This window comes from Solanum stenotomum, chromosome 2 (assembly GCF_019186545.1).
Source record: "Solanum stenotomum isolate F172 chromosome 2, ASM1918654v1, whole genome shotgun sequence".
Taxonomy (NCBI): Eukaryota; Viridiplantae; Streptophyta; class Magnoliopsida; order Solanales; family Solanaceae; genus Solanum; species Solanum stenotomum.
The window spans coordinates 18,488,127-18,510,077 of NC_064283.1; the positions used below are offsets into that span (position 1 = coordinate 18,488,127).

General features: G+C 37.5%; 1 protein-coding gene across 2 annotated transcripts; it reads right to left on the bottom strand.

Moving 5' to 3' along the window:
• Positions 1-525: 525 nt before the first annotated feature.
• On the bottom strand, positions 526-20,203 carry LOC125855230 (general transcription factor IIH subunit 2-like). 2 transcript variants are annotated; one of them, XM_049534928.1, is made up of 5 exons: positions 20,161-20,203; positions 8,588-8,852; positions 7,090-7,551; positions 6,497-6,869; positions 526-1,581 (listed from the first exon to the last, which is right to left on the bottom strand). In XM_049534928.1, exons 2-5 carry the CDS (start codon positions 8,846-8,848, stop codon positions 1,433-1,435), a joined length of 1,245 nt encoding a protein of 414 aa, XP_049390885.1. In that variant the 5' UTR covers positions 8,849-8,852; positions 20,161-20,203; the 3' UTR covers positions 526-1,432. The 2 variants fall into 2 exon arrangements, with proteins under 2 accessions (XP_049390885.1, XP_049390886.1); XM_049534929.1 differs by lacking the exon at positions 20,161-20,203 and adding an exon at positions 9,674-9,804.
• Positions 20,204-21,951: the final 1,748 nt, after the last annotated feature.

Below are 21,951 nucleotides of genomic sequence, written 5' to 3' on the forward strand. Positions count from 1 at the left end.
CTTCTCATTATGAAGACCTTGATTTAAATTTGTTACCCACGAATATAGCAAATTATTAATCTAACGCGTTTTCTAGTTCAATTCTCTTTTTTCCAAAAGCAATATTATGATGTTTTAAAGATAAATTGAAAAAATCACTTACCATAAAGTGTTCTCTACCTTTTTAAAGAACTTTCGAAAGATTGTTAAATGATTTATAGTAATGGTGATGGTACTTCTTGCAACAATATTCCCCTGCTCATCTAGCTGGCGGATTCTCTCTTATATCAACACTGTGTTGGTGACTGTGAATGGTCGCGGGAGAAAGGTTGGTGGGGTGAACTGGCACGCCAAGTGGTTAAAATAGATGAGGTTAACAAAGGAATGACAAAAGTAGTCATTTGTATAACGTTAGGGACATATATATATACTGATGATATTATAACACGGAGGATAATATTTTAAAATTTTCAATAGCAAAGGGACAAGTACTGACCCTTCCCCCTTTTAACTAATCATATAAATGAACTAGAGAGACCAAGTAAGGAAAAATAAAATAAAATGAAACTCAATACTAACACAGCATAAATGTATTTTTCACAAGCAAATTCAATGGCATCTTGTGCAATCCAGCATGGCACTGTTATCAAGGACTGTGAACTTGGATATCACAAGTAATTAACAAAAGTAAATATATAATACTAACTTGATTTTGAATCCCTGCATACCAGTCCATACCAAATAACTGAGCTGAAACCAAACAACGAAAATTGAATCGAACCCAAGAAACCGATGCAGGCTCGAGTGTGTTTGATTTATATCAACTTATAGTATGCAAAAACCAGCACAGGTATTCCAGCAAAAGTGTCATTCTCAATGGTGACATGGACATAACATATCATAAGAGCTATTGTAATGTTAATTGTCCTCCTGAACGATATCTTTTGGATTAACAGTAGCTGATAAATTATACTCATCTACCCGTAGCAAAGGCCTCTGCCCTTGGAAATGCACTCAGAAGTCATTTCATCAGTGGATTGTCCAGTAAATAAATGTCAAAATCCTGAGGCTCAAACGTAAAACAGATCTCATCGCTGTCTTCCTTTTTTTCTTCTTTTTAAGTCAGAATTTGAGGGTACAAAGTAACAACAATCTGTTTGTGACATATGAATGATATACATTATGCCGTGATCCTGCATTGCTCCAAACGTTGGATTAGACCATACAAGTTTTACCTTTGAGATTATTAGTGGCGTCTCCCATAGCTGTTCCATAGATATTGGCTGGATCCAACAGTAAAAATCCTATGAAAGCAGCCAGCTTGACTTTTCCTCACGACATGCTGTGAAACAAGATTTCTGGTACTTGGAAAGGGCATCCAACATAACATTACATTTTGCCATTTAGCTTGTTCCGTTTGAGGAATAAACCACTTCAGAAATAGACATCCTTATCATTCTTCCATATCACTAATGGTCTTGGAATTCCTTAAGCTCTCACAACCTGGACAATTGTGCAAGCTCTCATGTATATAAATATCACAATCAAGGCAGAAGTGTTGTTTGCAGTTTGGACAAGCAACCTGCGGACCTGGCAAATTTCCTGCATCAAATCAAATAAAGAAAAAAGTGAAACAAGCAAAATGTGAGAATATCCTGATGAATGAAGAGCAAAGTGGAACAAGCAAAAAGTGAGACTCCTGTACATTAAGTTTGCATTAGGCCAAACACATGGACATCCCCCTTAAATCTTCTTGTTGCCACGACTTTTCACTTAGACACCTCGATTGAGGTTATTATCTTTTAGACAACTTAACATATATCCAAAATATGACGTTTGAAGTTTGAACACCTCACATTAATGTGGCAGAATGAGTGACTTTCACAGTTTTCAGCGCATAAATTGTAATGTAATTTTTTTGTTTTATTTCTTTCTTCTTCTTTCTCTTCCAGCTCCTCTCTGCTGCTGCCACCACCTCCCCAAATCAGTTTGGACATGCAACCAATCACCAGAAACCACCGCAGCCTTCATCTCTCCCTCCAAAATAGAATCCCACCAGCAAAAAATACCAACTAGCGATCCTTCAGTTTCCAATAAGAGAAATACCATCAGAAACCAAGACTCATCAATGGAGAGAACACCATTAATAAATAGAACGCCCAGCTTTTACTACTACAGCACATCATCCATTCACTACACCATTCAACACCAACAAAAACATACTCGGTGCAAATTCACTACACCATTCAACAACAACAACATACCCCGTGTAGTGAATGGTGATTCACTACACCATTCAACAACAACATACCCAGTGCAGTGAATGGTGATTCACTACACCATTCCAACCCCACAGATTGACGGCCTTCCAATTTCAAGCAAAACCCCTGACACCCACTATTGTATCAACACTTAAATTTACCGAAACTAAGGGGATGGCAACCCATGAACAAGTAGAAGAAAAAGAAGATGATGAAACCTCATTTGTTCAGTCTAACAAAGCTTCCATCGACAGTCGGTGATTTTGTAGCCTTGAAACATGGTTTATATAACTTTGCCTGAGAAAAGACAACTCTATTGTTGGGTCTCTAAAGTTAAACATCAAGATGAGTGGCATCGAAATGAAGATATTAAGATGGACGGGCAGTCACACAAGACTAGACAAGATTAGAAACAATCGCATTCACAAGAAGGTTCAAGTAGCACTCATCGAGGAAAAAATAAGAGGTCACTTGAGATGGCATGTTTATGTCTTGCATCGAACTTCAAATCCACCGGTTTGTAGATATGTGGTGAGAGAAAGTAATATAAAGGGAAGAGGTACCTAAATCACTTGGAAGGAAGTTGTATTGAAAGACTTACAATCTAGTGAGGTTCATGCAAGGCTTAGTGAAAGATAGGGCACAATGGAAGAAAAAGATCTATGTAGGAGATACCTATTAATTAAGAATATGTTTTAGTCATGCTAACACTTTTACTTTATGTCCTATACTATAATCAGAGTTGTTTATCGTTTCAGAAATTTATATGACAGTAGCAAAATATAAAGAACTTCTAGTACTTTTTATGTTGCTTGATTTTATTACTATTACTTTATATAATGTTGGCCTCAGATGGTTTAACTGAAGTAATATGGTTAGTGAGGATTCCTATAGCCGACCCCAACTTGCTTGGGATTGAAGTTTAGTTGTATTGTTGGGCAGCTGAGTAAGGTAGGGATGACTTGAGTATTTATAGGCATGATTAGTGTTGTTTAGAATAGAGTGACATATTTCTATTTTTTCTTGTTTTTTGAGGTATTTCGAGAGCAAATTTATGGAGAGATTTTCATGGGGTAAGGAAGAAAATGGAGGAATGAACCGGAGAGAAATCAGACAAGGGAAGGATGAGGTTGGGGAAGATGACAAAGTGGGAGGTTTTTTTTTTTCTAAAGATAGTGTTTTCTTTTTCCTTTTTCAATTAGTTGGATTCAAAATCTACATGGCTTTGTTCGATTTGCCATTTTACCACATCATCGCATGTGAACTCATGCATTTTATTTTTACTAACTAGGCATGACGTGTTCAATAGGCAGATTTTAGACATACATTAGGTGTTTGATGGGTAACAGCTTCAATTAAGGTGTGTAAATAAAAGGCCACGGCAACTGTAAGAGGTTGCCTATGTATTTGGACTTGCATTAAGAAGAGACAAATTGCTTCCTTTCCAGGTTTTATGATCCCAAGCATGTCTTGTCCAAGCACAACTCATTTTACAGAATAATTTCCTAATTCATCACACAAGTTACAAGAAATTTGTCTTCATCATTGTCTCCCTAACGCTCTTAGAAATTCAGAAGCTTCCAATTTCAGAGAAACTAAAGGTTGACTGAATATGTCGGGTCGTGGAAAGGGAGGAAAAGGTTTGGGAAAGGGAGGAGCAAAGCTTCACCGTAAGGTCCTCTGTGATAACATTCATTGATTCACAAAGCCATCCATTAGGCATTTGGCATGTAGAGGGGCAGTGAAGTGTATCAGTGGGCTAATCTATGAGGAGACTCAGGGGGTGCTCAGATCTTCATGGAGAATGTGATTTGTGATGTTGTTGCTTATATTGAGCATGCTCGTAGGAAGAGGATGACTGCTATGGATGTTGTGGGGATGCTCTCAAGAGACAGGACAGGACTTTTGTGGTTTTGGGGGTTGAGGGGAGATTTGGTTCTGAGTTTTGATGAGTCTACAAAAGTCTTGCTGTCAAGAAAAGAAGAGCAGTTATGTTAATGTTGGTAAAGGATATGGAATTCTGCTTGGTGTGGTGGTTAAATTATGGTGTAATTAGTATGAGGGAGTTGATGAACAGGAGAAGGCCGCAATACATCTCCATCATCATTATTCTATGGTTCTTGTAGAGTATATATTTCTGCTATAGTAGTAGTACCTGTTCTTTTTTGTAAGTTGGGATGTGGTGGAAGCTTGTTCCAGAACTATTGAAATTTGCTCTAATTCAATGAATACTATCAACTGATTCAAAAAAAGTCCAAAGAAATTTGGCGGAAAAAAAAAAACATTCAGGCTGAATACAAAAACTAGTGTTTTCTTTTTCCTTTTTTTATTAGTTGGATTCAAAAGTCACGTGGTTTTGTTCAATTTGCTAATTTGCCACATCCTCACATGTAAACTCACACATTTTATTTTTTACTAGCTAAGCATGACGTGTTCAATAGGCACATTTTAGATATACATTACTCATTAGGGAGTTTGTTCGGTTTGGACGAACACTTTTTTGGAAAATGTAAACAAGTTACACAAGTGGGATTCCACATTGATAGTGTCCTTCCTACTTTCCAACACACCTCATCTTCAGCATCACCCTTGTAGCCCCCATCCCCACCACCCCACACACCCTACACTTCACCTTCACCTCTCATAGTATTGTTCAAATTATATACAAATGCTTTTAGGATAAAAAATTTTGCCTGCGTACCGAACACACTCACTCTTTTGTAACTACTTCGTATCTTTTTGATGACATGAATTGAATCAATTACTTCATCTAAAAAAAAGTAAGAAATCCACTTATTTTCCTAGAAAACACTTCCCATCATACCGAACACGCCTTAGGTGTTTGCTGCGTAACAGCTTCAATTAAAGTGTCTAAATGAAAAGCCGCGGGAACTTTAAGGGGTTGTCTATGAATTAGGACTTGCATTAAGAAGAGACAAATTGCTTCCTTTCCAGGTTTTATGATCCCAATTAATGTTTGGTCCAAGCACAACTCATTTTACAGAATAATTTCCTAATTTCATCACAAGTTACAAGAAATTTGGCAAAAAAAAAAAAAAGAGTCTGACTGAATACAAACACTAGTTCAACAGGCTACTTCCTTAAAAGACCAAATTTCAACATTGCTTTGAAATTTTGCCTCAAAACAGTCCTCAAAGGACATAATTACAAACAACCAGCGAGAAGCACAGAATTGTAACACAAAAGAACTTATTATCTTGGACGTGAATAATTTAAGCTCTAGAAACTAAACATCTTGTTTCTTCTGTAGAACACTAGAGACATTTCTTTTGCTTCAGTTCAACAAAAGCTCAGTTATGATTAGTGTGTGTTTTTTTTTTCTTTCGTTCTTTACAAATCGGACAAATGCACATACAAGATATCTCAGATGACAAACAATTATGTAAATGCCTTCTACAGTTCTCTGCAGCTATGAACTTAAAGAAAGGAACTTCATACTACTTTAGGCTTTTGGCGTAAAGAACAGAATATAGAAGAAGAAATCCAATTAGTGGATTTTACAGGTTCCTTGTAATTATCCATGACTCTTTTGTAAATTTTGGAGGTGGCCAGCATAGCCCTAAAGAACAGAATATAGAAGAAGAAATCCAATTAGTGGATTTTATAGGTTCCTTGTAACTATCCATGACTCTTTTGTAAATTTTGGAGGTGGCCAGCATAGCCCTGAATGCTGATGAATACAACTTTTACCAATTTCAAAAAAAAGAAAGGAACTTCATTGACATCCTTAGCAACAGCAGATGCTTCAGGTCAGGGTTATGTACCCAGGGTTAATCTGATAAACTACTCTACTTGAAAATTATCAAATTATCGAACATCCTAGCATATACATGGATAATGATAATATCTGCAAAACAAATGCAAATCTCAGGTGTTCCATTTTTATTTATTTATTTTGATAAGGAAGACCAGCTCAGGTGCTTCATTGGGTCCCAGATTCACTCTAAAGGTTACTTACAATGCAATCTTGAGAGCAAACAGAAAAGACACATTTCCTCATTTTGGCATGAATCTTTTTTACCACTGGAAGTTTCAATTCTGAACCAAAAAATGCAAGTCGTTTTTACAAATATATTGTGTGACCACGTGCTTCATTGGATTGCAGATTCACTTCAGTGGTTATTTTACAGAGTAATCTTCAAGAGTAAGAAAATAAGACAGATTTCCTTGTTTTTCGGCATAAATCTTTTACCTCAAGATAGTTTTGATTTTGTAAATAAGAAGAGTGCTCTTACCAGGATTTAGAAGACTCAGTTGGCAACCAAAGCAATTCTTTGGTAACTTGTGAAAATCTTTCAGAGTTGAGGGTGAAACGTCATCAAATGGCCTTATTGGGAAGAGATGGTGATATGACCTTGCCAAATGTGGAGAAGATACAAGGGTCAGTCCGCAAATGCAACACTCAGTAGGCAGCTCACATATGCGTGCTTTGCATCTCGGACAAGTGTATCCACCACCAACTTTAGCCTCTTTATGACATGAACAAATTGAAATGACACCCTCTGCTGTTCTTTGGGGGAACCCCATCTTGATCAAATTTGCAACAGCGAACTCTGCAATAGCTGGAGGAGGTGGGGCATGCTCCAATACCAACTCTTTTAAATGAGGCTGACAGAGCAATAACAACGAATCAAATTATAAAAAGTTTTAACAATACTATGCTTGCCACATATAGTTAATCATCATTCAATGAGACATTTTACATAGTAGGCTATTAGAACCAAATTTCTCCTAAATTTCCAGCAAAAGATTTCCTTTATTCTATTAGTTTTTGTTTCACAAGTTCTCGTATTGCCACTACTTCAGAGCTCAACTATCTATTCCTTACCTCATCCAATGCAACAAAATACATTCCACCAGTCTCTTGGCAGAGATGCTTGCATATGTAGAGTTCTGCAGAGAGACCAATTACTGAGCACCTTATCTTGGACGCTTTGCATTTTTGGATGGTTTCCAGTATATCCCCCGGATCACATGTGCTAAGAGCTGAATACAAGATAAGGGCTTCACGATGACCATACGATGGGATTTGATTTAGGAGATCACACACAAGATCTAGGCCATTCTGAAGGGATGCATCACCTGAGGTCCCCAATTTACCCATCAATGCCTTGATATGAGCCTCAGGACTGCCACCAAGATCTGTTAAGCAATGAGCTACTCCATCTTTCAAGATCACCAAGCCAATTTGACTCAGGGGATTCTGGTCAAAAAATTCTCTTATAAAAGCCTCCACTTGTCTAGCAACTACAACCATTCGGCTTGGTTTATAATCCATTTCTGCAGCTGCCTAAAATTAAAAATTCAGGTGAGCAATTACTAACTCAAAAGATGTAAAAGTTCAAGATATTATGAGACATTACTGTCTCTCTCTCTTTCAAACGTCATTTTTAAAGTCATCCAGACTTAGTTGAAATGAACGCTAAAAGTCTCTACTATTATGTCTAGATTTCTAGTACTCAAAGCATTTCAATTTTTCTTCTAGCTTTCCAAGTTGGCGTGGGCGTTGCGGAATACAAGCATGTAGGAAAAGTATCAAGTAGATGCAACCGATGCTCAGAAAAACTTTCGAGCAATGTGAAAAAAAGAAAACTAGGAAAATGTCACAAAAAAAAGGATGCTGACATCTTGAAAGGAGAACTATCAGCAAGAAGCTTACATGCAAATGATTACGATTGTCTGTTGCAGCACCTTGTCAATGATAAAAGAAAACGTCCAATGCAGTGATAAGCACAACCGAATTAAGGGACATTTTTAAAAGGCAATAATTGTCTTATACACTCAATTCACAATTTTAGAATTTCAAAACGTGGTTTAGAGAAATATGGTGACATCAAAACAGAAAGTAGGTATTCACTTGAATATTCATTAAACTTATCAAAGACGACCCAATTGCATAGGCATAGAGTAGCATGATTTTCTGAAAAAGTTACTCAGAGTGTTGGTTTCTCAAAGCCATTACAAGAAAAAGAAATATACTTGGCTTTATCAATATCTCATAGCATAATCAACCAGTTGCAATCACTAAATCTTCAGCCCTAGATGCAAATAGAAATCCATAAAACGAAGAGCTGTTGGTTCTTTAAAAAGGACCCTATTGTATTCCTCCTTAAGAAACAATTTGCTAGCATCGGAAGAAGATCAGCAGATTGTCTGGGAAATTGAACCTGATTAACTTCTTCCGGTGATAACTCATTTACAAACAGATAACTATAAATGCTTAAATAATTTTTTCATATCTTGCAAAAGAAAAATTAAAACCTTTAAATGTCAGTAACCAATTACAATACTGCAGTTATTTTGCAATCATATAGGATTTTACATACCCTGGAGAAATCAATGATAATGTAGAGGTACCGAATCAGACCCTTCTGAATTCGTGCAGCAGTTGCAGTGCGGAGACGTCGTCGATACTGAGCATGGGATAGAGTTTTGTTGTCAATTGGACGAAGGAGTCCTGATTCATCCTCTTGCAAAGACTCCCATGATCTTTCATCTGCATAAGTTCTTTCCCATGCTTCTCGACCTCTCCCATTTTCCTCCTCATCCTCCTCTTCTTGATTAAATCTTTTTTCTTCCGTGTTCATTTCCCTGTTAGATATAACGCCAACTCTTAATAAGATAACCAGATACTTGAGAAAATAATTGTACAAACTCAGTATTAGTACAAGATACTGTATGTATGTGTTCTGAGTTCTTTGCATTACACATCCTTACTGTATGCACTATTTTCCAATTTGTACCTAGTCCTTGGCTATTTCTATACTTCACTTTTCCCCCTAAAGTGTGTCACACCCCATTTTCTCGCAAAAGCGGGTTTCAACAGACAGGTTTTCGTTGATAAAAGGAATTTGAAACTGCTCTTGATATCTAACAAGTAAACAAAGAAACACTAACAGATTAATTCTCACATTCATAAACTTAAAACATTCATAAAATTGGGAAATATTCTCGAAACTCTCTTTCCCCTACTAGATAAAAATCGAAATTTTCACCATCCCAAGGATTTTCTCAAGTCCACAAAACATACTAACAATAAGTGTCACGCCTCAGTTCCCACTAAGACGGACGCCGGTTCCCTAAAGGCCCGAGAGAACCAACATGTAACTTGTGCTTACTATGCATATAATAACTATGACAATCTTAAAGTTGTGACAAGTTCACATAGGATGCAGCAGTACGAACCAACACTAACCATATAAGAAACATGGTCCCTCACCTTACTATACTATAAGGCTATGTCAAGTATCACATGAATAGAACTAGCATATGCATAATACGGGCTGTTACAATAAGATTCCTCCAACTAAATAAAAATTTAATTTCCCAACTTCAATATTTTGTTAACAATTCAGAATTCTTTGAGGTAATTGCAATTAACAACCAAAAAACAAGGGTACAGAGAAACTTACTTGAGAGAGGGACCTTGGAGGTTAGAAGAGAAAGAGATTGATGTGGGGTTGAGTGAATCTGAATGAACTCCACAAACAGTGAGTTTTGAACCAATTCTTGATGAACCCTATGTTGTTGAGTTGTGACTTTTACACTCTGCTCGAATTTCCTCTACTATTTATATGTAGTGTTTTCTTGGTTTTAATTTATTTATTTTATTATTAGTTTTTTTTAGTATGTTATGTATTAAAAAATTGTACTATAAAGATTTTCTCGATTTATATTTAAAGTTTTCTCTGTTTAAATTTATTTGTTTTATTTTTCTTTTTAGTATGTTATGTGTTTAGAAATTACGAAAAAAATAGTATTATAAATTATAATAATTAATAATTTGAAAAAAAAATATAAAATTTAATTGACCCTTTAAATTTCACTTGTACCATATAAATTGGGACAAATAAATATATTATTTATAAATTACATTAAACAATGTTATAAATTACAATAATTAATAACCTATAACATTTAAAACTCGTACAAAAATTTATTGACTCTCCTAATTATATTTGTGCCACATAAATTGAGATAAATAAAGTTATGTATATTTAATTTGTGCTTGCATAGTTGCACGGGCTCTTTGTAACTAGTCTATATCATAAGAGTGAATAGAGAGGATCTTGAGGTCAAGAGGCTTATTTGGAATTTACAAAATTTGTGGACCAATTGAATTTTTCATTGCATCTTTAAATCAGTGTTTTCAAAGGCATTTTTGTGACAAGTTTTGGAGTGTTCAAGAAATGCTTTGAGGCGCAAATTAGGGATTTGCATGGTATGGTATATACCAAAATATCATACCATATCAAAAATTTTAATATTGTGATTTTGATATTATCGTATATTGATATATATTTTAATTTTTTTGTATTTGATACGGTATTTGATATTTAAAAATAACTTATCGGTACTTATGTTTAACAAACACATTATTCCTAAATTAAAGCTTAATATCAATACTAGATGGACACAAATCGATCTAGCAAGAAAATCAATTTTGTCATCAATAGAATCAACTAGTGTTGGTAGTTATGCTTAAGAAACACATTATTCCTAAATTAAAGCTTAATATCAACACTAGATGGACACAAATCGATCTTGCAAGAAAATCAATTTTGTCATCAATAGGATCAACTAGTGTTGGTACTTATGCTAAACAAACACTCGATGGACACAAACAAATTATCACAAAATTAAAGCTAAGTATCAATACTAGATGGACACAAACACATTATAACAAACAATTGTACTTGAACTTTAGAAATTTAGAAACACCAAACCGTATCTCCTACTTTGATGAAAGAAGCAGTAGTCTTTTATCAACTTTTTTAAATGTTGAGCTTCCTCAGTTGCCTAGCACGAAAAGAAACAATTGAAAATTTCTTTAGTGCTCATTATAGAGAGATTTCAGTCATTATTAACAGTTGACAGTTAGTAAACAAGTTTGTGTTGTTTTTTCTTTTTCTTGATAATTCAAAATAGGTTTCTCCTATTTTCAATACTTGCTCTTTTTTTTCCACTAGTTATTGTAATGTATATGTTACCATGATTGTGTCCGGGGTTGAGAAACCAAGAATTCTAACAAGAGTGTTCAACTTTTAATGTATATAAATGTAATGACCCTCTTGGTCATTTCTGTGTTTTGCCTTCGGTGTGTCGTTTAGAGCGTTCCTGTAGCGACCCCAAGTCATTTATGACTTGCTGGGACTAATAGTTCGGTCACTTGGTCGTTCGTTTGACTTTTGTGCGAGTTTTAGTATTTTTGGAGCTTATGAACCTTGAACGATCGTTTTCGATCAAAAGTTTAAGAAGATGACATCAGAATCCAATTATGACGATTCCATCAACTCCGGAAGGGTCATTTTAGGCTAGTAGCATGGTCGGCATGACTCCCGAGGTTTTCAGTGTGAGTCAGTGCGATTAGGCGTTTTAACTTTAAGTTTAAGTCTAAGTTTGACTTTAGTCAACATTCTGAGTAAACACGCTCGGATGAGAATTCCGTCAGCGCGGTTAGCTCTGGAATGTCGAGTTTGGTCTAGATTGACCCTTCTTTTGTGTCCCGAGGTTTCTGATATTTTTCCGAGCCCTTTTGTAGTTTTTGACTTAAAATGACACTTGAGTGTGGGACCCACTTTTTGTCAAGATGACCTCTTATGGAAATTTCGACTGCGCCATTGAGTCCGGAATATTGAATTTGGTATGGTTGTATATCTCGTTTGTGTGCACGGGGCTCCGAACGAGTTCGAAGCACCCCGTCGGAGTTTTAAGTTTTGGAAAGAAATTGCAGAAAAATCTGCTATAAATGCAGAAAATATAAGCAACCATTTCCAAACTTAAAACATTCATAACTCTCTCATCTCTCAACCGAATTAGGCGATTCAAAGTGCGGGAGCTTCGTATTTTCGATGGCTTCGCTGTAGAGTGTTCGAAAGTCATCGGGTGCGCGTCGTTCGAGGTAAATTTGGTTATAAACCTGACTGTTAGGCCCTTTTTCGAGCTTTTGTTTTTGGCATCCTTGTTTTGGTCATATCTCACTCATTTTAGCTCGGTTTTGGGTGATTCGAAGTCCCACGTGTTGGGAATTGTCGTGGCTTTGTCGTAGAGTGTTCAAGGAGTGCTAGGCACCTTTCGATTCTCGTAACTTTCGAGTTTAAACTGCTGCATGTTCTCTTTTAAATTGATTAAAATGTGATTTTTCCTTGCTTGTTGGGTTTTGCTACGTTTTGAGCCCCGAATTGTGTTCCATTTTGGAACACAAGTACGGGGTACTATTTTGGGTCTCTTGACAGAGTCAAATTCGAACAGTTCGGTGCGGGTCCCACGATTCCGATTTGGACTCCAAATTTGACCCGTATCCGTTTGTTGTGATTTTGGTGTCTAAACGACCGTATAACGTTGTGATCCTATATTTGATAGAGTGGCAGCGTTCAAGGGTCGTTCGGGAAGGAAAAGCTCCGGCAAAGTGATTTGGAGTGCGCGCGGTCGGCCTTAAGGTAGGCTACGACTTTCTTTCTTTTAGATTGAGCTTAATTATGTAAAAGCATGTCGATTGGAGTGAATTGGGGGTGGGTACCAGTTTCCTACTTTACTTTGATTAGATACCTTATGTTAGAATCGATTGGCCATATTTCGGGTGTAGTATCATGTTAACCGGTTTAGTAGAGTTGCATGCTTATGTGCTAAATGTTATTGTATGCTTGTATGCACTATGTGTTGTATGTCTTGTTTATCCTTAACCGTAAGCATGATGTCCTTAGTCTAGGTTAGGCTAGCATTGCCTTAGACTTATGACCCGTGTGGGCTGGATAGCCTTGACTTTATGCCGACGTCGTTCAGATGACTTAGCTCCTTGTAGACTAGAGTAGCAGACTTGAGTCTAATAGTTTGAGCCTTAGATTAGGCGTTATCGCTGCTTGCTGCACTTCTGTATCTTCTCCCTCTAGTCCCGACACGTTCTCGAAGGTTTGGTACATCACTAAAGGTGTGGGATTGAGATAGTATAGGCTTGGAGCCTTTTCTGTGATTTCTTAGAGTAGACGGTGTTCCATGGTGGTTGTTGTTGGATTAGATCCTATTAGAGATACCATCACCCTCGGGGTCGTTCTTTCTAGCTGGGCTGGGAGCGTATCACTGGCTAGGTAGACTAGGTGATATCAGCGATCGCCCCCGGGCCTCTCTTTCTAGCTGGGCTGGGAGTGTGCTGCTGGTTGGGTGTCCTCGGGTCGCTCTTTCTAGCTGGGCTGGGAGTTGACTGCATGGTAGGACGACTCGCGATATCTACCTTACTCACGGGTCCCTCTTTTTAGCTGGGCTGGGAGTGGACTGTTTGGTTGCGTGCCCCCTAGGGTCACTCTTTCTAGCTGGGCTGGGAGTGCACTGCTGGCTTGGTGGAGTCTGATGGATTATCTTGGTTACTTTGGGCTGGAAACCCGGTCTTCTTCTTTCTCATTAGACTTAGTTATTCTGTGTACCTGTCGAGCTTATGGGGGTCCGTTTAGGTTTTATTTAAACTTGAGCACGAGTGTACCTTTTGGGCTTATGGGGGTCCAGTTAGGTTTAGTTTAGTTGTACTAAATTTATTTCTGGTATGCTCGTATGCTTTCTTTTCATATCCGCTTTGACCTTTCTGTGTCTAGATTCTATCCTTTCTTATTGTTTTTACCCTTTTTGCTTAGTCGGCCTGTGATGCCTATTGAGTACTGGTTGTTTTGGTACTCATGCTACACTCTGCATCTACTTCGTGATGCAGGTCCCAGTACCAGTTACCAACGGTAATTAGTTCCAGCCTTCTTTTGCAGTTGTGATTCGGAGACTAGGGCGAGCACTTGGCGTTTTGGGTTTGTCTTGTCTCTTTCTTTTGTTTTAGCTAGTCTTGTTGTCTTTGAGACACGCTTTGTTGTGGTCCGCTTTTGGGACTTGTACTCTTTATTAGATAGCTCTGTACTAGTGACTTTCAGGTTCTGGAAGGAATTTCTGTATATATTTATTTTGGTTTGCTTCCGCCTTGTTGTCCTTGTTTAGATTATTGTTTTCGCTAGTTTCTGGCCTTTCGCTCATTGCTTGATGTTCTGGGTTACGGGTTGGCTTACCTACTGGTAGGGCATAGTAGGTGCCATCATGACTCGAGAAATCAGGTCGTGACAATAAACAACAACCAAACTGTAGTTGTAACTTTAGTCTCTTCATATTGCATCAAATTTCAGATTATTACATTTAGACTGTAATTGATTCAACTGGATGGTATACTTTATTCGAAGCAATACTAATGCAATTGAAGTTTGTAGTCAAACCCATTCAGTACTTCAGTCTGAGTTTAGAACACCTTGAAGTATTTGCAGACTCCTTTATTTCATGCACAAACACAAGTTTTTGAGTCATACTTGTACATATATGAGATCTCTAAAGAACAATCAGTATAATGAGTTAGAAATCAGCATTGACATCAAATTGTCAGGCATACACATGTAATTGGTATGACTGTCCAATATTGGAAAGGTAGAATTGTATATGATGACATAGGCATGTGTTGTATTGGTTGGTTTATTAGAGCAACTGCCACTAGTTTATTAGAGCAACTGAAACATAGATACTCTGAAACAGCAACATACTAGTTTAGACACAAATTCAACATGCACTTAACATTCTCTTACCATTTTCAATATATTGACTGTCCAACTTGCCAAAATCAACATCCTTATGGGGGAAAGTTTGGCACTTAACAGTAAATCAAAGAGAACATGTCAACAACCAAACTCAATTGGAACCTGTCCTAGGTTCTCTCTCTTACTTTGTTTGATCCTTTTCCGGCAACTCCTACCGGAATTAGTTTTTTTTACCATGGGGGACAAAATTATTTACTTTGCGGTGGAATTTTAATCATACGATCTCTTAGTATGGGTGACAGGGTGTGCTTTTTCATTTCCAGTGATAAGTCTTTTGAAATAAATGATATCAGTGAAGGTTCTTTTAGGTGGTTCTTGTTCAAGGAGTTCAGTAGTCGGTTTGTCAGTAAGATTAAGATCGACGAAGTCATTTTAAGATGGGTATGCAGTGTTATGAGATTAGCTTCCAAAGGTGTTGGGGACCTTTATAGAAGATGGGGCGGGCTCAATGAGGGGGTTCTGTTCAGAGTTTATCAGAACTTCAACTCTTATGGGAGATTTCTTCGAGTAGAAACATTGAGGGGCCAAAGAAAATCAGCTATTATCATCCCAGAGATGGATTACAATGTAGGGTGGAGTGATTTAGCTGACAAAATTATCAGATCTTTGGGTGAGCCAGTTAACCCAGCTCTCCGGAAGTTTGTCACCCCAGGGAAATCTTTCATGGATGCTGCAAACATCCAGAAATGGCCAGTTATGAGCTCTCAGTCTCATTCTGAATTGGAGAATCTACAGGAATACTTGCAGTGTTACTTAGTTGGAACCTTCAATGACCCTTTCAGCTCGAGTCCAAATCCAACAGTCATCCATCAGTGGTTCCTGAAAAGGTGGAAGATGACGGCAGGGTTGCGCGTCTTACAGCTCACACATAACCAGATGATGTTCGAGTTTCCATCTAGGCAAGAAACGGAGAGAATAATAATGGGGGAATGGTTTTGGAATGGGAGAAGATTATCACTTGAGTGGTGGTCTCCAGAATCAGGGACGGATAACTCTAAAGAAGAATTAGTAGCAAATCAGAGGTGGATTAGGGCTTTTGGCATCCCGCTTCACGCATGGTCGGAAAAGTCTCTGAAATTTATTGGGGACTGTTGTGGTGGTTATATCGGTGCAGATGAGGACACAAAGAAGAGAAATCATATTCTCTGGGCTCGGGTTTGTATTCCAGCAGTAGCACGAGAACCTCCACACAAAATTGATTTGAGAGTAGGCGGCAAAATTTATGAAATATCCATTATTGCTGATGCCTTCTCGAAAATCTCAGTTGCCGGTGATTCTGATGAACAGGGTTTTAACCAGCGGTCCAAACAAGTTTGTGTCTCGAAAACTGAGCAGTCTATCAATTCAAATTTGAAATCTGCTGATGTCCCTAGGGTTGGGCCCAAAAATCCTAAGACAACCTTGGGCCAACTTAAAGCAAAGGCCCAATTGCAGCAGAAGACTCCAGACCAAGTTTATGTTTTTCAGAATGAGCAGCCTATTGATTCAAATCTCAAATCAGCTGAGGACCCTAGGGTTGGGCCTAAAAATTCTAAGACAACTTTGGGCCAACTTAAGTCAAAGGCCCAGTTGCAGCAAAAGACTTCAGACCATCTTTATTATTCAAGGAGGAAAAAGGGGAACTTGCATCTCAATAAAAAGAAGGAGATATTAAAGGAGTGGAAGGCTATTAGGCCAGCCCAAGCCCAATCTATAGTGGCAGAGACACAAAAGCTTTCGGAACGACAGTCGAATGCTATGTTGTCTCAAAAGCCATTGTTGGCTCCCCTAACACAAACTGATTCTCTTGATGAGTGGGAGGGAGACGCAGACGACGAAGCCGAATGCATGCGACCTCTATCTCTTCTCTCTCTTCCTCCTATCCACTCTGCTTTCTCTATTGGGTATTCTCAAGATTCAGGTTTCTCTTCCCCAATTAGTAGCGACACTTTGTCACTACCCTGGTCTGGTGACAGCTTGGAGGAACAGGTTATTTCACACCCGACAGTTATTGAAACCTCCCATTGGACCAAGATGGTGATGACTAAAGCTTGTAAAGCCTTTGGGGTCAATTCAGTGGGGTTTGAGCACGAAATCTTCGATATGATACTGCGAATGGAACAAAAGAGGAAGTTACAGTTGCAGAAATCAAAGGGGAAAGAGCAACAGAAGAAAAGATCAAAGGAAAAGGGTGAGATTGTGGCCAAGAAGTTGCAGTGCACAATTAATTATGAGAAAGGAGAAGGGTCAAGTAGGGGCAGGTTCCACAAGGCTTTCTCGGAATGAAAGCAAAAATTATCAGTTGGAATATAAGGGGGCTTAATGATATAAGCAAAAGAAGCACCATCAAGCTACTTATTCAAAAATGGAAGCCTGACATCTTGTGTTTACAGGAAACAAAAACAGAGTGTTGTTCTGTGGCAATAGCAAGACATATTTGGGGATCAAGATGGGTCGAATAGGTTGAACTGAAAGCAAGTGGTACCAGGGGTGGCATTATTATTTTGTGGGACAAAAGACAATGGAAATGCTTAGACTCTTACCAAGGGCAGCATACCCTTTCGGCCATGTGGGAGGGTTTGCAGGTGGACTTCAGATTCTGTTTCTCTGGGGTGTATGGACCTCACTCAACTCCAGAAAGGTTTGACCTATGGGATGAGTTGGCTGCTGTCAGAGGCATTTGGGATGGATGTTGGGTCATAGGTGGTGACTTTAATGTATGTAGATATGAACATGAGAGGCACAATTGTATAAGGAGATCCCAGGACATGAAGGACTTCTCTGAATTTATTCAAGACATAGGTCTTATTGATCTCCCCTTGCATGGTGCAACTTATACATGGACAAGGGGAAAGGACTTTCTGCAGGCTTCCAGAATTGATAGGTTCTTAATTTCCGCTGAATGGAATGAATTCTTTGGAGTTGTGAAACAGGTGGCCCTACCAAGGGTTCTCTCCGACCACAGTCCCTTAGCCCTAGAGAGTGGCGATTGGACTTCTGATCCTTCCTACTTCAAATTCGAGAACATGTGGCTGCAGCATGAAGGTTTTCATGATATGGTCAAAAAATGGTGGCAAGGTTATATAGTAAATGGCTCTCCAAACTTTATACTCTCCCAAAAATTAAAATTTTTGAAGAAAGACCTTGTTACCTGGAACAAGGAGGTCTTTGGTAAGCTAAATTCCAGAATCAGTAAAGCCGTGGATGATCTTCTGCTGACAGAACAAGCAACTGAAGGAAGGGTCCGATCTCAAGTTGAAAAGAACAAAATATTGCAATTGCAACTAGAGATTCAACAATTAGCAAAGGCAGAGGAAACCTCTTGGAGAAAAAAATCGCGGTGTCTATGGTTAAAAGAGGGGGATAGGAATACAAAATACTTTCAAAGAATAGCCAACTCCCACAGGAGATATAACCACATTGACAGATTACAGGTAGGAGATGACCTCATTGAAGGAAAAGAGCAAGTGAAAGAGGTAATTCTTGACTTCTACCAAGAGTTATACTCTGAAAATGAATCATGGAGGCCTACTGCTTCTTTTGAGGGCCTGGGCAGTTTGAGTTCTGAAGAGAAGAATGCTTTGGAGCAGGCCTTTGAAGAAGAAGAAATATTGAATGCAATCAACTCATGTGCCCCAGACAAAAGTCCAGGGCCAGATGGCTTCTCTATGGGGTTTTATCAGAAGTGTTGGGGAATTATCAAGCAAGATATTTTGGGTGCGCTCAATCACTTTCACAATAATTGCCACATGGTGAAATCTTTTAATGCCTCTTTTATTGCACTTGTCCCTAAAAAGAAAGGTGCGATAGAACTTAAGGATTTTAGGCCTATCAGTCTTATTGGTAGTGTGTACAAAATTTTGGCCAAAGTCACTTTGCCAAAACAATATGGAGGATTGGGGATAAAAGACTTGGCCTTACATAACAAGTGTTTGCTATTGAAGTGGCACTGGAGATACAATCAAGAGGCGGCTGGCTTGTGGAAGGAAGTGATCCAAGCAAAGTATGGTAGTGATAGTCATTGGTGCTCTAATAAAGTCGGTACCTCTTATGGCACGGGGGTCTGGAGAGATATAAGGAACCTGTGGGGAATATTCTTCGGTGATGCCTCACTTATGGTGGGAAATGGGGAACATATTCAATTTTGGAAAGATATTTGGCTAGGAGACACTCCTCTAATGAATGTTTTTCCAAGCATTTTCCAGATTGCATCTCATCCAGACTCAACCATCTCGCAGTACATGGAAGACAATGTGTGGAATCTAATCCTAAGGAGAAATCTTAATGACTGGGAGTTGGAAGAGGTTTTTAGCCTTATGGCCACCATTCAGACTAGTGCAATCAACAGTCAACGCAGGGACAAACTTATCTGGAGACATAGCAGGGATGGATCCTACACAGTTAAAGCATGCTACCTTCAACAAAGCTCCAAGAAGACCGTAATTGATCAATGGCCATGGAAATTAATCTGGAGAACTAAGTTGCCACCTAAAGTTATTTGTTTCAGTTGGATTACTCTAAAAGACTCTTGCTTGACTCAGAATAATCTCATGAGGAGGAAATTCCAAATAGTCAACAAATGCTACATGTGCTTGTGCAACTCAGAAACTATTAATCACTTGTTCCTTCATTGCACAGTTGCAACAGGCCTATGGAACATGTTCTTCTCACTTTTTGGACTCTCTTGGGTCATGCCAAGATCATTGAGAGAGGCTTTTGTGTGTTGGAGTTCTTGGAAAGTTGGGAAGTCCGTCAAGCAGATCTGGTCTTTGGTTCCAGCCTGTATTTTGTGGTGCTTATGGACGGAGAGGAACAAAAGATGTTTTGATGGCACCCCAACTCCCATCTCTACCTTTAAAGCAAGATGTTTGAATACTCTTTTTGGTTGGGTTAATCTCTCTCCTGTACTTAGTGTAGTGTCGATTCTTTCCTAGAATTTATCAGCTCCATAGATCTCTGCTGTTAGCTGTTTAGATAGCTTTTTTTTGCCTTTTTGGGAGCTGATATTTCTTTCTTTTGTAATCTGTGCATCTGCTTGATGCTTTGTTAATGATATCCTTCTTACTTCATCAAAAAACAACCAAACTCAATTGAACACACTAAAGTGTTCAAATTTTAATATATAAACTCAATCAAAGGATCCACATTGAACAACAACCAAACTCAATTGAATTACCCCTTCAATCTGCTCAACCCAACCTATTGATGACACTTATTTATTGTTTATATTCAAGCTTTCTGCAATACATACTACTAATAATATCATCCAACCCTATAAAAAGAATTACAATAAAAGAGCTTGACTACATTACCTAATCTGCCGGAGTTTGCTGCTGCTTCTGCCGGAGTTTGCTGCTGCTGCTATTGCCGCCTCTGCGCTGCTATTGCCGCCTCTGCGCTGCTGCTAATCGAGGCGCGGGGCGCGCCGGTCGGGGAAGGTGGCGCGACCTCCTGCTGTTGCTGATTGAGGCAGCGCCGGTCGTAATGGATGGGGTGGGCGCCGATCGGGGGTGGGTCGGGGATGGGTGGGCCTAAGAGAGGTTTAGGAGTGAAAGAGATGAGGGTTTTTTGAGATTATCATTCTTTTTAAAAAAGAAGAGATGCAATTCGATTTTATTTTGGTTATTAAAATTTATAATGTAAGATTTCTATTGATACACTTATAATAGTACTTATTAGAGTGATGATGTTCAGAATCTTTGTATTGATATATTATGTCGTTTTAAAAGTTAAACTGTACATAGTCAAATTCTTTAGCAAAGTTGATTTAGTTATAAAAAAAAATTGTAATATTGAATTTTACTTGATTCATTCACCCAAAATTTCAAGTTAGTTCAACTTACAATAAACCACAAAAGTAATTGATGATGATGGTGACCGTGCTTTTTTCTATTTCTAAGAGTTACTTATGTATACTTTTTGAAGATATCGTTTTAAGATGATGTTCAATTTAAATGAGAACAAATAATTAGACAAAACAATATAAATTCCAAACAAATATATATCTATTTTTAACTACTACTTGTAAGATTTGAAGATTCTGCATATCTTCAATTGAAAATGTTACTAAATAAAGATAAAAATGTACTAATTTTGAGAATATTTTTTGGTAAATAATAAATAAATAAAAATATGCTAACCTCTAACCTACGTGTATATCAAGAAAAAAGAAAGAAGAAAAATATAATGTACTAATTTCAAATAATTTAAAATACTACTACTAATTAATGATACATTAGAGCTCTAGATTTGACTATTGAATATACAAAGCAAATATTTTGGAAATCACACTTCCAAATCTAGTTGTCTACAACTAACGCCGATTGATTAAGTATGGTTTTGGTTGCTGAAACTTAAATTTTTTTATAATTACAAAGAACAAATTAGTATTTGAGTACTGTATCAACTGACAATGAATTTTGAATTTGGTATTGTCCTTTTAACAAAATTTGTTTTCAAGGCTAAAAATAAATTATTGAATAGATTAAAGTGCCAATTTGTGCGATACCTATGAAATTTGGAGAGTCGATTAAACTTTTTATATATTTTTTGAAGTTATTGATTGTAATAATATTTACGTCATTTTTAAATAATATGTGTTACTCTCTTGTTTCAGTTTACGTGGCACAAATGAAATTTAGAGATCCAATCAATTTTTTTTATACGTTTTTAAATTGTTAATTATTGTGATTTATAGTACTCTTTATGTAGTTTTCAAATAATATTTATTTTTTCTCTTATCTCAGTTTACGTAGCATTGGTAGAATTGCGAGAGTCAACCAAATTTTTGAGATATTTTAAAAACATTTGAAGCTGTTAATTATTCCGATTTATAGTATTTTTAACGTAATTTTTAAATATATATAATCGAACATTTTATGTTGTTAATTATGATTTGTACTACTTTTCAAATAATTTTTAACTACGTAAAATATATAAAAAAAAGAAGAGTAAAACAAACAAATTAAAACAAAGAAAGTACTAGAATGGTTCCCCATATCCTTGACTTACAAGCACACAAGTACACAACTCAAGCACACTTGTTGTCCTAGCTAATTATGTATTGTTTTATAATGTATCGTATTATGTTGTATTATTACTAT

Coding starts and splice junctions, on each gene's coding strand:
- LOC125855230 (XM_049534928.1), bottom strand. CDS start 8,848: ATGAACACGGAAGAAAAAAGATTTAATCAAGAAGAGGAGGATGAGGAG. Junction 6,870..7,089: donor ATTTTGTTGCATTGGATGAG/GTAAGGAATAGA, acceptor TTGCTCTGTCAG/CCTCATTTAAAAGAGTTGGT. Junction 1,582..6,496: donor ACTGAGTCTTCTAAATCCTG/GTAAGAGCACTC, acceptor GATTTGATGCAG/GAAATTTGCCAGGTCCGCAG.